This window comes from Anser anser, assembly GCF_964211835.1.
Source record: "Anser anser genome assembly, chromosome: 8".
In the NCBI taxonomy this organism is placed as follows: Eukaryota; Metazoa; Chordata; class Aves; order Anseriformes; family Anatidae; genus Anser; species Anser anser.
Window position 1 is genome coordinate 26,380,194 of NC_139728.1, and position 15,476 is coordinate 26,395,669.

A 15,476-nucleotide genomic window follows, 5' to 3' on the forward strand; every position below is an offset into this window, starting at 1 on the left:
CAAAAGTAATTCACTAAATGTGTAAATAAGTAAAGAAAAATCTGATTTCCTCTGGCAACTGGGTTATGTTCAACTTTTTCATTCTGTCAGTCCTAATATTTAAAGAATATTTACTTTGAAAACCAAACGGAGCAAGGCATAACCCCCCAGCTACACACTAGATGTCACTTGTCTCTCGGGCATGCTTGTCATTTTTTACACATTCATTTGGGAATGACTGAAATTCTCTGTCTTGTTTGCCATAAGCTATTCATAAAATAAAAGGGTGAGACGAGGGCTCCCAGGTAATAGAGAACAGAAAATCCTGGTGGAGCTGTAACTGGAGCAGACCACCCCAGTAACACTTGTAGATGTTCTTATAACTGCCGGCATTGCCAGGAAGCAATTAGTAAACTTAGGATTCACCGTGTCCCTTCCCTGCGGTGGCTTCAATTGTAGGTGACTTGTTTTTAAAAACAGTCTTGCCTTGGCCATTTGCCTTTTCTGTAACAAAAGCCTGTCTAATTTTCTTTGTGGGAAAAAGAGGAGAAAAATTAATCTTCCAGGTCCTTTTCCACCCTTTGACATAGCAGAATTTTAAACCTAAATGCTTTCAAGTTCTCAGGGCAGAGATTTGAGCTGTGAAACATGCAGATTTTAACTGACTGGCATCTGATTTGGTGGGGATGTGGAAAAGACTGAAAAACATCCCATAATACCAATGGCACAACCAGCAAATTCCGTATCTGTTTCCACTGCTACAAGCTGAATGTATGAGACTGTTTTTGCAAAAATTCAACTTTCAAACTTGTGCATTATCTCACAGAGAGACGGGTAATTCTTTTAATTTTGTGTGCTTTTAGAAGTAAAATTTCTAGGGCACATTACCAGATGTTGGTTTTGTGTTTCATTAATTATTATCATAAAAAAATGGACAGAATGTAAGTACAATGATGATGAAAAATTTGTGCAAGGTATTTAAAGCAAGTGCATTTCCAGGTTACAAATCCTAGTGTCTTCCTAACACAACTATTCCATACAGTCTCACTCAAGTTTATGACACCACATCTTAGAGCTGGCAGAGCATCTGTCCTGACTACTCCTACTGAAGGACACTCCCAAACTCATTGCTCAGGTGAGAAACTTAATTTTTGACCTAGATGTATTATTTTCAGTTTACACAAAATTTGTTTCTATGTGCTTTATGCATATGCTCTTGCACAAATAAGTCCAGCTATTACAACATGCAATATCAGAAATCAGTTTTTTTCCCCTGGATTGAAACAATCAGACTTTTTGAAGTTTTCTCTTGTAAGACCGTTACTTTACATCCCTGATTTCCCTTCTGGGAACCTGCTTCACTGATCTTAATCTGCTAAGTCCTCTAAAAACTTTTCTAAAGCTTTCAACTAAGAGGAGAGGTATCTTCTCCAAGCGCTAACTCTAACAATTAAAAATACATTTTTAGAGTCTTATCTCAATTTTGTTTGGGATAAAATGCTGCAGCTGGAGAGACTGAACATAAGCTAATGCTGGATCAGGCCAAGCTCTTAGTAGTGTGAGCCACAAAGACAGCTAGTCACTGTGGAAGAACAGCTGTTCAGCTTGCTCTGTTTATCTTATCATTCAGATGCATTTTGATATTTGCTCCAAAAAATCAACAAACTGATCTCATCTCCCTTTTGCTAAATCTGCCTTTAATTTACACTGTGCAATAGCCAAGACCTTAGTGTTTCATAAGCAGCAAAACCCTTGAAAAACTCGTGTTTTATTCTTTGTCTTCAGAGAAGATGAAAATTGCTTCTTTTTGATGGGATGTGCCATAGAGAAGACACCGCTTTAATTCATTAATGGTATGGAAAGGTGACCTAGAAAAATAAAATTCCCTTGTACATTGGAATGAGGAAAGCTAAAAACAAGAGGAATCTGTCTGCAGGCCAAATACAGCTGTTTCAGTACAGTGAGAGGTGACAGGATCAGGGTTGGTGTGCAAGTCCAAAATCCATGGCTACCCCTGACCACCGCAGAGCAGGGCGCGGTGGCGATGCCAGCACATGCTGCACACACCTCTCGGATGCGGTGAGCAGGAGCCGTGCACAGCGCTCTGGCCTCAGGGGCTGGTGGCCTGGTGGTGCCATGCTTGGTGCTAGTAGTATGAACTGAGATCATTGTGTCCCAAACAGATGCACCAAAGGAATATGAGATTTCTTCTCTGTCCCTACCTCTCCATTGACATCTGTGTGAGCCCAAAACATTGCTGTGAGACTGGGATTTCTGGATACAGAGCCTGAAAATGCATTGCAGAACCTTTCACTGAAGGGAAGTGGGTTTAAATAATGTGCAAATTCAATAAAATCATTGCCATGAGATGACTGTTAAGTTGCTTTCAGGTTCCCTTGTGTCACATTCTTGGGGTTTGTGTGTGGTACTGTTTTTTCCCCTTGCAGTGCAACTTTTTGCTTGAAAATAAAGGTTTCCACAGGTGCAGATTAGCTGGAATGAGCATCAGAACACTGTATCTGTGGCTTTCTTTCTATCTTTAAACGTAGACATGAACTGACACAGAAACATCTGCAAGAAACCATCAGTATGCTTAAAACCAGCTCTTTGTTCTCCTCTTAGATGATCTTAAGATCCAATACCCACATTATGAGTGTTATATAATGCCCTTGTGGCAAGTGTTATTTAACCAAATGCAGATGTGCTGACTGTCGGGAGAAGCAGCTCTCTTGTCCAGCCGCAATTATTTGTGCATGTTCTTTTGGCAAACGCTCAGTTATGCGCAGTATCCATTCCTTTCAGTGTAACGAAGGTGAAAAGTTCAGCCATCTCTAGACAAGACACTGCTATTTGAGAAGAAAAATATTAACCACCACGTTCGACCTGTGTTGGATTTGCAAAATATACCCACTGGTAAGCAAGGGTAAAAGCTAAATTTGTCAGTGGTGTCCAAGTCCCAAACCTGGAATTTCAGAGCTGTTTCCTAGGGCTCACTTTAGCTTTGGTGGTACATCAGCTTCTGCTGATAAAGGTGCTAAATCTCTTCAGGTAGCAAGTCCTGCTGGTGTCCACCGATAGGCCGAGCTGCCAGCTGGTGCCAGAGCTGTTCCCAGACTACACCTGCTCAGGGCCTACATATACACAACTCTTCCTTGCACGGTGGAAAGGGAGAGAGCACTGTCTCAATGTCCTCAATATCTCCGAGGTAGGAGCTCTCTCCTGGCAGTCTGCACTGGGATGTTGAAGCTAGTGCAGGCGTACAGGAAAGGAGAATTCCCTGCGCCTTCCCCATTGTGAGCAGGCACTCGCACCTCGGCTTGCAGAGTAACAAACTAGGGATGGAGAAAAAACTTAAGGATTCAGAAAGGTTCTTCAGAAACAGAACTCTTAGAGGAGCAGAGCAGATAGTCAAGTGTGTCAAACGTGAACCTGACGAGTCTTTTCCAACACTAACATCTTCGAGTGTAAACTTAACATCTTACTTGATTGTGGGGATGTGATGACATCACAAGGTACAAGCTTTTTATGTTCTAATAAAAAAGCCTGTCCTAATTATTTAAGCCTAATTAGAGTTTAAAACACCACCCAGCACATATTTTTTTTTCTTAACTTTGTATCTCACAGTATGTTGCTCTTTATAGGTCAGTTTGGAGGAAACTACTAAATTTGAAAACACCTTGTTAAGCGAAACATAGTGGAAAGCCAGTTCCTTCCAACTATACTGAAATAATCACTCCCTCCTCTCCTTTCTTTTAATTCCCATATATTCCTTCTGCTCTGCTTACTTCTTCTCTAACCACTGCAAGTATATTCATGAAAGAGCCATCTGCATATGTCCTTCCTGCCCCAAATTACCTTGTTGGACCTCATTAGAACCATAAGGGAATAATGAGCCTAATCAGGTCAGTGGAGCAGGGATAAAAGTTTTAGGTTCTTTTCCCTCCCAAGTCTGGCACAGGTCTGGTGCAACTTTAGTGTTCTCTTTTGCATTGTCCCTTCAGTGAAAAAGAGATTATTGCTCTTTTAGCATTGACTGTAATTACCGCATTGCAAGATAATGTTTTGTAACAGAAATGTTTGGCAGAAAATTATAGTGAAAGTGAATGACATCAACTAGTCTGAGTTCAGGGAACTTATACAACTACTTCTCCATGTATGTGTTTACTTAGATAATTTGCAGAAGAGTTTGAGTTTGTGCAAAACCCATGTAATTATTTATCAGCACTATGCAAAGCCATATGCTCCAATTACATAATAGCCCTTACTTGACTATTAAAAAGAAGTTATTTAAATCTTTTGATTTAAATAACATTTCCCAGAACTTTTTATCCATATGTCACACTTGCCTTTTCCCTCTCTAATCCTACCAACTGCAAATGCATTTTTATTTCTAAGTGGGTTACTCCGCTGTAGGATGAGAGGTTACGTGAATTCCTCCTCAAGGAGCTTGGGAAGTGACCAGGAAAACTAAGATTAGAAGCACAAGGGATAAGAAGCTGATACAATCCTATTGCCATAAAAGCTGTATCAGTTATCAGAGTTCAACGTATTACAGAGATTATTGCAAGATGAAAGACAAAATCAGCATTTAAGTATAGTTAGATGAAGTACTCCCCAATGATTATTGTTAATAAGAATAAATATTTTTGGTTTAATAAAAACCTTTTGTATTTTCAGTATATATTTCTTTACAAATAGATGTTCACAATTTATCAGTGATTTTGTAATAATGACTAATTTGAAGTCTAAATTAAGTAGACAAAGGTAGGTGTTTGTCGCTAGCTGTCATCATTTCAAAATTGGGTAGGAATTGTGTTTTCCAGCCTCTCTGTAAGATAACTTTAAAAATGCAAAAGCAAAAATGGAAATCAAGCTGAGATAAAAGAAAGGTATCTTTTCCTTTCTTCAGCCCTCTTCCTTTACAACTGAGAGTAGAAATAATATGTAAGATGTGCTAAAGAGATCTATTTACCTGGCGTTTTCCACTTGTACTGGGGCTTTCATTACTACATAAAAATCGCCAGGTACAGCTGCTCTCAGTATTTCAGAGTAACAAGCCTCCAGCCACAGATGCAATGACACTGTCTATATGATATCAGCAGCGTGGAAATGTGATTTTAGTTGTCATTCTTGTCTGCACTCCATACAAATCAATTCCAGCCCTTTCAAGCACTTCTTAAGCACAAGTCTATCCATGTTGGTGGTCAGTTTCTTAACCAGTCCATAAGCTGTTTCCCATGTCACTGTACCTTTGTTCAGCTATGGTTAAAGCACATTGCACACCCTCCCTAAAAAGGATGTGAAAAACATTGTTCCTTGAGTAGAACAGTGGAATATTTTCCCAGTGCTGGACAATAGCTTGCAACCACAGTCTTTTCTTAATGTACCCAAAATCAAAGACTAAGATGAGTTGAAAGTGTAAAATGTTTCCATATGACTGAACTAATGCCAAAAATATAGTCTGGACAAACTGTGTGTCCCTTAATATATATTAACTTTGTAGAAACACAGTAGTTGTTTTTATGGAAAAATACCCTTAGTTCCTTTCTAGTCCTCTAAGAAAAAACATTTTTGTCCAATATTTTTTAAACTGAGGCAAAACAATGTAACAAACGTTACTTCCAATAGCTCCCACTCATAACTTCCAAATGTTGAGAGACACATCCAGAAACTGGGTGATACCTGGAGGAGGTGGCCAGAGCAATGAGCAAGGCTTGAAGGATCCCTCTGATGAAGACGATAGGATTCTTCTTGGTGATAAAGAAGTACATCATTGGCAGGATGAACAGCCCGTGCACAACCAGGCCGCACACCACGGTAATGGCATAGAAACCCAGCTTCTTCCCAATGGCTGAGGGGTCATCCATTTCTAAGATTTTGCCCGCAATTAGGAACACAATTCCAAAGGGAAAGTACCTGAGCAAAAAGAAGGACAGTCAGTACTAGGAGGTAATTGAGTTCCACCAAGCAGTGTGTGATGGAAATCTCCTGTACCCCCACTAGCAGTGCAGCAGAAGCAGCCTGCCCAGAAGTGGCATGGTTGGGCTCGGTTGTTTTGTCAGACCAGTGTCAAGCCCCCGTCTCACACTCAAGGAGTGTGCCCGAAGAGCCAGGCTGAACACCCCTTCGTGTGGGGTACCCCTCAGCACCGCTGAGGTTATGGTGCTGAACAGGAATGAATTTAAAATGTTTTGGTTCAGAAGCAGGCTCTGAGTAGCTTAAAGCAGGTCATTTCCTTGGCAGCAGGGGAATGAATCCCAAGCTCTGCTCATGTGCTTGTGCTGATGTGATTGTTCAGGGATTTTAGTTGGAAGCTGTTAAGTAAATGTTTATGCGGCCTTTGGAAGACATCGGAGAATTACCAATATGCATTAGACATGCTCTTGGACTGCATGGGAGTTTGATTCAGGGCAGAGGACTACCTAGTTTCTGAACTGTGGTGTTTACTCAGAGACAGCCAAGCTAGCAGTAACTGCACTGACTGCGGTACCCTCAGGTCAGCGCAGGAGCCCAGTCCTCTCCTGAGGGCTCATTAGCTTGAGCAAGCTGAAACCAGGCTAGGATTTGTAGTGGAGCAGTGCTGTAAGGTATGGGAGTACCAGCCCGAGGAGCTCATCACACTCCCTTGTGTGGGCTGGATGCATTATAATCGCCCAGCGTGTATAGCACACACACACAGCTATGCTGTGCTTCATTATTTGGGAGTGATACACAGGGTGCCTCTGTGAGAATGACAGAACAAGCTAGGGAAAGGATGTACATCTATATATCTTCCTTCAGATGGTGGGGCCCCACAAAACTAAGGATAGTTCACTCTCATTATTTCCCTGGAAATAAGTTTATGCTATGTCTGTGTATCCCCTCAAAATTTTCTTTACTGTTTAAAAAAATATATATTTTCTTACAAAAACTGTTACTTACCAAACAGCAACTGCTACTATCTTCATGACAGATTCATTTAAACACTGACAAAAGCTGACCAAAGGAACACCACTGTTTCCCATTCTTCCCAACATTATACCTGCAAGCATAGGCATTTGGGTTTAAATTCTCGTGTGCTTTATGCAAATCGCCAGTGCTTTCACTCCCTGCTCTAACTCAAAGTGAACTAAATGGGGGGTGGCTGGATGAATGTAGATCTTCGTGCCATAGGAATAGACAATGCTCAGAAATGAAAAGAATACAGCTCTGGGATGTGTCGTCCAACCCTATATTCTCTAGACAGTGTTAGCTTCCAATAATGTGTATAAATAGCCATCATTTTACTGCTCTGTTAATCTTCTGCTGTCACTCCCTGAAAGGATTCTAAGTGATCAAGTTCATTGCTCGAGGAAGCACTTTGAAACCAAGCTGCACCAAATGAGGCACCAAATGCCTTTGAAGGGAGTTTCATGAGGAATCGGGGCAATGAGCGGGCTCTGTGCTGACACTTGCACTGGATGCACAGTATGCTTGCCCTGCGTGGCAGCCCGGGCTCTGCCCCTCGGAGCCCACGTCTGTGCTTGCGAGCCCAGGCTCGGGCAGTAACGCTCCCAGGGCAATCCGCGCCAGGGGCAGGGAGGGAGGCTCTCGGCTCTCTTATCCAGTGATTTCACAATGGCAGTGAATTCAAGAGGGCTTATAAACCTGGTAATATTAATCTGAGCTGTGATTTTTGCACTGGAAAACACCGCTCTTATTAAGCATAGTGGTTATCTTTGCTAGCAGGGTGTTAAATATAGTTCAGCTCTTGTTGCTTGGTCAGTGGCAGTTTTACATGACTAATTCTGTATAGTGCCAAAAAAAAAAAAGAAACATCTTCACTTTTATTTTACAGGAATAGCTGAAAATTGTCCTTTAAAACACTGTCCTATCTGAGCATGTGGCTATTGCTGGGGTCAGGCAGGGGAGTGGGCAGGACTGGAGTCTCTGGTGTGCATCCCTGGTGTACCAGCCTCCATTTCAGTGCAAACATTTTCCTTGCAGTGAATAAATAATGTGTGCTCCTCCAAGAAAAAGATCAGATGTTTCAACTGCTATCCACTTGTCATAACATCTAACAGAAATTCCTGCACGCTGTGTGAGTCAAGGCAGTATAGCTAGTCACAGCTCAGCCTAGCATCAGGGCTTTTCCTGGGTCCTCTCTGCCTCACACTCTGCCTGCCAGAGGTGCCCCATTTTAATGCATGCCTGGCAAAGAAGTCCGGTCATTCATGCACAGGATTTACTCCTGGACTGAGGTTACTAAGAAGTTCAGCTCCTGCTTCAGGAAAAGAAAAAGACAGTTGGCTCAAGTCTGTTGTTCTGAAGTCCCTTTATCCTAGTCTGATGCTGTTCAAGGGTCTTAAAGAAATTATAAGAACTCACAGAATACTAGAGTGGTTTGTGTTGGAAAGGACCTTAAATATCAGCTAGTTCATACCCACCCTAGTGCCATTTTTCTATGCCAAAATGGTGTAAAAAGACCTTTGTGCAAATAAAACGAAGTGAGCAGAACTGTTACCAAGCACCAAGGCCTGTGTACATTTTTTTGCTGTAAATAAAAACCTCAGAAGGATGCCCTTCTTTCCTAGAGATTCAAGCCACGTCTGCTGTTCCATTGCTTCCTTTTTGGATGGGGAGAGCTGCAGAAAGCTGAAGGCAGTGATAAATGCTTGGCTGCATCCTTTGTTTGGAATGACAATCTGAAATTGCCACCAGTGTCCAACAAGTTTTGAGCACTTAGTGTCTCAGGTCTGTGTGCAGCTACTGTAGTCGCAGCTGGCCCAGCAGCCAGGGCTGTCGTGTACGTGGCAGTACCGGCAGAACGTTTTCTGTGTGTCAGCCCAGAGGAAACTGTCTCTCAGCTTCCATCTCTTGATCCCTGGGCCAGCAGGAGTGAGGGGCATGGTAACAGTAATACATTCAGTTCTGGGAAGACAATGAGTGGTTTTCAGAAGTATAAAGTCATCCTTGATCCTAATGAGCACATGTAATTAATTCATACATATCCAAAAGTTTTTGGCTGGAATATCGGTTGCTGTGACATTGTACTTTGGGAATCAACTATAAAATATTACAAACTGAGGGGCAGCCAATTTCCAGCAGTGATGCATATGGAATACCACATGCTAGATAAACTGAAAAAGAGAGACAAATCTGCTAATTCCAGACTTGATTTTTGACCCCTTCTGCTGGTATGAACCGTAATACAATAAATGTAGGCAAAGATGTTTTATGGAACTACCTCTGCTGACCAAATTAACTTCCAAGAAGAAATTTAGATAAAGAAAATTTTATCAGCATTTTCTTGTAATAATCATCAGTACCTTACCTTTGTCATCATTAACTAAGCCACATTTCAGGGAGTGGTTAAATTCCCTCTTCCAAATCCACAAGTGTAATATAACACACATAGTAACATGGGACCAATGAGTTCCTCCAGCAAATGAAACTGAATAAATTAGCTAGATATAATCTCTTAGAGTCCACTGAGATAAACTACTGAAAGGTACATTGCTATAAGTATTGCATGATGAAAAAAAAATAAAATTAAGAAGTTCCAATCAAAGAGAGAATCCATGGGTTTAAAACTGATAAAACACTATTCGTCTGTAACTCACTTACCCGTCTTATCTCTGAGACTTATAATCTGAATTGTGCTTCAACATAGGTGACGATTATGTTCTACGCTAATAATGTGATAAAATGCAATTAAGAATGGATAAGAACAGCAGACAGGGCAGATTCCAGGGCAAAAATCATTTACTGCTTGGTGGGGGGAACTTTAATGAAGGACCTGGTCTGGGAGCAGGTTATTCTTATTCCAGAAACAGAACAACCAACCCCTGTCTTTTTCTCTTAATGGATACTTGGATTATTGCAAGCCAAACATGTCTGAAACCTACCCATTGTTGCAGAGAATATCACAATCCCTAGCACATTCATGCCGTCACTAGTGCCTGGTTCTGATTTGTAAATCACTTCAGGTGGGGGAGTGATATCCAAGGCAAAATTCTGGACGTTGGATCCATTCTCATCCTGGACTCCATATATTATAATGCGACGAGTTGTGCTTTCAGATGATGCTTTGTTAGATTTAATGATGGGAATGCTCTTGGTGCGATACTGAAAGAAAACAAAGTATTTTTTTACTATAATATCCCAGCAGGAACTAATAGTTAAATGAGACCTCCAAAGTGCTTTGTTAAATAAGGTTGCATGTTAGAGGGACAAGCATGAAAAGAAAGACAGCTCCTATCCCTATGCTGCTAAAATCTGTAAGAAAAGTTGAATTTTTTGAATCTCAAAAGAGTTTGAGGCTTGTAAAATTGCTGTTTACATGGTATCTCAAAATAAAGCTTGGAGTGCTATGCTCTAACAAAAATGTAAACTCCTAAAGGTTTCTTTTGATAAACAAATGGCAAAAGAACACAGCCGTTGCCTGACCCATGCCACAGCTTCGCTCCAGGTGGGAGGCAAAGAGGTAAAAGAGGAGGCAAAAAGGTAAAGAGGTTCTCTTTCCCTTTCTGGACTATTCAAATAACTTTGACCTACTAGTTGTAGGCTGCTAAGGATAATGGAAAGATACTCATGAATTCCTAAATGCTCAAGGTACTAATAGTATATGACATAATACAGTGTCTGTATCTGGATTCTGCTTTACAAAGATACATCTACATCCTTCTATGATGTTGGCTCATCACTTCACTGGTAACAGAACTGTAACCACTTACCTGCTTGAATGTGGCCTCAACAAGGTTGGCTGGAAACATGTTCCTAGAAATGAACAAATAAAATCATTTCTATGGGACTGCAGGCAATTTCTGTTCCCTGGGTCTCAGGCCTAGCACAATACATTACTTATTTACCCTCCTAAAGAGCAAGGGCTGAATGGGTGGGGAAGGCTGCCACGCTCCCCCTCATGCCACACCGTTGTAACTAACTCAGCAAAGCACACCAGAGGGACGGGTCCTCAGAATGAAAGTTTGGGAACTCACTTTGAAATACCTGGAGTGAGACCCAGGAGCTCTAGTTTCACTTTCTGGCTCTGCCACTGTCTCCATCTCGTAACTGGGACAACGTAATTGCTGTCATTCCCTTCGCTGTCTGCTAACTGTGGAGACAAATATTTCTTTATTCTGTATTTTGTCTTGCTTATTTGGATAATGAGCTGTTCAAGGCAGAGGCAGAGTTTAGGGATGTATTCCTGCGATCCCTGGGTGCTGTAATCTGCTTTGGGACTTCTGATCACTGCTTTGAGATGACTCATGAACTACATACTACAGTATGTCCTGGTACACTTTTATCACCACAGTTAGAAGTGATGTAGACTTTGCAGAGGTTTGGTCAAGAACAGTTTGCTTTTCAAACAGAGGATCTGATCCCTGATTAAGAGAATTCGGACTACAGCTGTACAGTCTCTTTTAACATGGTCCTGAGGCTTCAGAATAAGAGATTGACGTGAGGCAAAGAGTTTCATCTTTGCTCACAGCCGAGCTACAATGGAAAACAATGAACATACACTGAGATTTGCAGTGAGGTTAATAGATTTTTAATTCCAAAAGGGACTCTTGCTATTACCTTTTCTGACTTTCAGTGTATCTCAGACCATGACATTTCACCCAATAGTATCTGGAGCTAATTTGTAACTTGTGTTTGAGCTAGATTATTACCTTGTAGAAAGACATTCGATCCTAATTTGAAATGGAGAGCACACCCTCTACAGGCTTCAAAGAGGAATCATAGTGCAGTAGGGCAAAAAAGCTAAAAAGTCATATATTTCCAGGTAGTGTTTAGGAATCAAGATTTATCTGATCACTCGAATAGGACCTAACAGAACTGACTTATTTTCAGCACAAAGCTTCTGAAGCTAGAGGGAGAAGGCAGTGACACCCTATGGCCCAATTCTGTGCTTTCGTATACAGAACCTTATGCAAAGAGAATAATTTCTGAATTATCCTGAATTCTCTAACCAAAGGACTTTTTATTGAAATTCCAACTCAAGCCTCAAGACAGGACGTCATTTAAGCATATGTGAAAAGCCTGTTCTCATTGCAAGGAGAACTGCTGCATGCATACACGGGTAAATGCATGCCGCCCTGAGACATTTTGCAGATCTGCTGTCCTCTTGCAGCAGCAGCATTTGTGTGCTGCCAAGTGGAGTCATGGCAAGAGCATCCTATGCAGCACTGGCTTAGAAAGAATGATTTTATTGCTCTTTTAAGTCATAACAATGTGACATTATGGTTGCATCTCAAATTATGACGTATAAGAGAGAGAATCTTTCAGTATCCTCAGACAGAGCAATTGCTACAAACAGATAATTAATTACCCTTTGCAGGGTCAAGCAGAAGGAGTTGTAGGGGAGCAGTACTGTCTGATGACTGAAGCAGAAGATTGAGAATGAGTTGTTTTGTTGGCCTGCTATGTGAGAGCAGACAAACCACATAAAGAAATAATTCGTCATTTTGGTAAGGCTGTTGCTCTAGGGCAAACTTTAGTGCTATACAGGCAGGCTATGAAGTTGATGCGCAGCACTTCAGTTACTCTTGTTTTAACTCTCCTGGCCCTTTCTCTCCTCGGTGAAGGGGAAACAGCTGAGAAGACCTATCCCTTGCAGCCTGATGGGCCACCTGGCATCACTGAGGGATCGCAGCACCTCCTGGCTGTGTTGTACACTGCCAATGTCTTCTTCCATTTCACCAGTCCTGCTTAAGAGCCCCAGGCATGATGATGCCTGTGCTCTATAGAGACCTGAGATCAGAAGGCAGCAGTCATGAAAGCAACTTGTCATAAGGCTTACTTTGCAAGGTTTAGTTAAATGAACGCAGTCCCTCTGTACACAGTCATTTAATTGCAGTGACTTGGTTTAAGCCACTCACTGTGCAGCAATGCGGTTAGCGATGAACAACGCTCCCTACACCATTGTAAGCAGTGCTGTGCTGCTGTGCTGCCGTCGACCGAGTTATCTCTGCGAAGCTTCCATAAAAGCTGATCATTCCCTGGTTCAAGTGTCAAATCTGTAGCCAAATCAAGGCAGCCAGCAGCCAGCTGTGCATCGCTTTCCTGTCAGATGCAGACACAACCTCCTGCCTGAGCCCCAGGAGCTTGGCTGTGGCTGGGGACTAAGGGAAGAACAGCTGGATGGAGCTGGACCTGGGAGAGACAGAGAGGATGTTTATAGGAGAGGGAAGCATGGAAGAGAAAAGTTCATTACTGCCTTATTATGCCTCGTAAGGGGATTCTGCTTCGACATCGTTAAAGGCTTCAGTAATATAAAATCACATTTGTTTTATGATTTGAGATGATCAGAAGAAAGGTTCTGTAGGAGTACAAAGTGGTAGTGTGATGATTGTGTTGTAACCTGCTGTGAGAATGTGAATTATGCTGAAAGCATAGAAAGGATCACACTGAGCAGTCCTGCTTAGATCTGACTGTGAATGTCACGTGTGAGACAAAGCTTTACAAAGAAATATGACTTTAATTGCTGATGATTTCTGTTTTCTGTCCCAGTTTTATTGTCTTAATTAGAAGAATTAAGAACAAATTGAGACTGCTCGAGAAAGGGAATATCATATGGTTAGTAGCTAGATTAAATGTTAGACAAATTCATGGAGGATTAAAGCATTTTGTTTCTTTATCATTCTTTATCCCGCAGGAATTACAACTACCCACTTAATACTGGATGCTGGAATTCTCCCAATATTTTTTAATATATTATGCACTGTGATCCGGTCTTTGAGACTAGCCTACCAAAGTTACACAATTTATCTAGTGAAGGCTGACCCGAATGTGTTTGCCAGAACTTCGGCTTATTTTTTATTTTAAGCTGGTTTACTTGGATTGAAAAAATCCAGTATTAGCCAAAATTTAGTTTTGTTAATTAAAAACATTCAAGAGAGCAATTCGTGGAAGAGAACTCTAATGGACCAAAAACAAATGATGAGAAGAAAGTATCAAACTGCTACAAAGAGCTGGGAGGTGACTGGGAGCGTTTGTTTGTTCGGTTAGGTGTCTTCAGAAACAGTTGACGAATTCTGGCTTTAGGGGAACATTTTGCTGCATGCTGATATTTGCCTGCCTGTCTTCCAGGCATCCAACCTGCAATCAAATTGGCCTCTGCAGATCCCTACTAGCTTCACTGTGATTCTGCACAAGGATGAAGATCTGCCCACATGGATCTGGTATCAGGATCATAAAGTGAGGCCGTCCCTCTACTTGGAACAGGTACTGGTTTATCACTGGCATATATTGAATTAAAGACACTGTCAGTACTTAAAAAGTAATAATTCAAGCAGAGGTACTCATTGCTGTCACCACCTATAAATGCTCTTATGTTTATTCAATTAAAACAACTAAGCACATACAATATTTCTAAATTTGCACCATTGCTTTCAAATTGCTCACAAGATATAGGACACAAAATAACACTGCGTGAAACAAAGTGATCTGGGATTCACTTCTGTAGTACAAGCAATTGTCTCTAACCTCAGCGGCACAATTCAACATTCCTGGCAAAAACAATTTCACATAATAATAGGGAATTAAACATGGTACATAACAGTGAGTGAGGCTGGTGTGGAATGTAGATAAATTTAGGTCTAAGACAAGGATGCAGTTGTAAAACAGAAACAGACATATGGTTTCTGGTTACATAAAAAAATTAAGAGCAAAATACTGTCTGCCCTGAGGAAGAACACAAGATGCATTTCCCAGAGCATCTTCTGCTTCAAGAATTCTGCCAGAGATAGCAGGAGTGTTCACTACAGGTTAGAAGAGTGAGCATAGATGAAATTTCAATATCAAGTCAGTGAACTTTCTACAGACCATGAGCTGTTGCGCCACAGATGACATGCCTGGCCTGCATTTGCTGTGATAGCAGCATATGCAGACAAGTGACCTACTAAACACCTCCTTTGACTACATCCTGCTGTGATGCACAGGATGATTCATTCCACTAGCAAATTTTGGAGCCCTTCCCTCATTCTTTTATGGGGTAAGAGGATTCAGACATAAGGAGCTATCAAGAGTTAGAAATGTGTATGTATGACTAAGGCAAGACATGCTCTGCAATTTGGTAGCCATGGAATTTGAAGAAAAACGTGAAGACTTGTAGCGAGTACAGACAGCAGCGGGTCTAAGGAGATGCTCTAAGGGTGCACCTTTTAATACACATAGGACTATGTAGTACCTTGCCACTGCCAAAAACGAGAGGTCTTTCTCCCTTCTCCATTGTCTCCCAGCAATTAATCTAGCAATTAATACTATTCACTCATTTTTGCTCCCTTAGTTTTCTGCTGCTTTAGGAAGCTGAATTGTTTTAGGAAGTCCTTTTGCAGCTCAGGCCATGCCTTGGCACTGCCCCCTGTGCCCCTCTGTGTGTGGGCGCCCTCTGTCTCTCTTCAGAAGGCTGCTGGCTCTGAGAAGTGAGCGGGACAAATGTCGTCATCACTGTTACACGGTTCTACTGCTCATGCTTTTAGCGGAACTGTCCACAGAACGCAAGTGTACAGCTATCGGAATAGTTTGATGGCTCC

General features: G+C 41.5%; 2 protein-coding genes across 6 annotated transcripts in view; one reads left to right on the forward strand and one right to left on the reverse strand.

Moving 5' to 3' along the window:
* CPT2 (carnitine palmitoyltransferase 2) overlaps positions 1 to 15,476 on the forward strand; it is a 68,511-nt gene that overhangs the window by 19,742 nt on the left and 33,293 nt on the right. For both annotated transcript variants that reach the window (XM_083847012.1, XM_083847013.1), the window contains exon 2: positions 14,032 to 14,166. The gene's annotated coding sequence lies outside the window, so the exon portion shown is untranslated. The remainder of the gene's footprint in view (positions 1 to 14,031; positions 14,167 to 15,476) is intronic.
* The window catches only part of SLC1A7 (solute carrier family 1 member 7), a gene marked incomplete at its 5' end in the record, with an annotated part of 51,485 nt that overhangs the window by 11,176 nt on the left and 24,833 nt on the right, over positions 1 to 15,476 (reverse strand). For all 4 annotated transcript variants that reach the window (XM_083847027.1, XM_083847026.1, XM_083847025.1 and 1 more), the window contains 4 exons: positions 5,662 to 5,895; positions 6,901 to 7,000; positions 9,846 to 10,065; positions 10,674 to 10,716. In XM_083847027.1, coding sequence (XP_083703153.1) covers positions 5,662 to 5,895; positions 6,901 to 7,000; positions 9,846 to 10,065; positions 10,674 to 10,716 — 597 coding nt within the window. The remainder of the gene's footprint in view (positions 1 to 5,661; positions 5,896 to 6,900; positions 7,001 to 9,845; positions 10,066 to 10,673; positions 10,717 to 15,476) is intronic.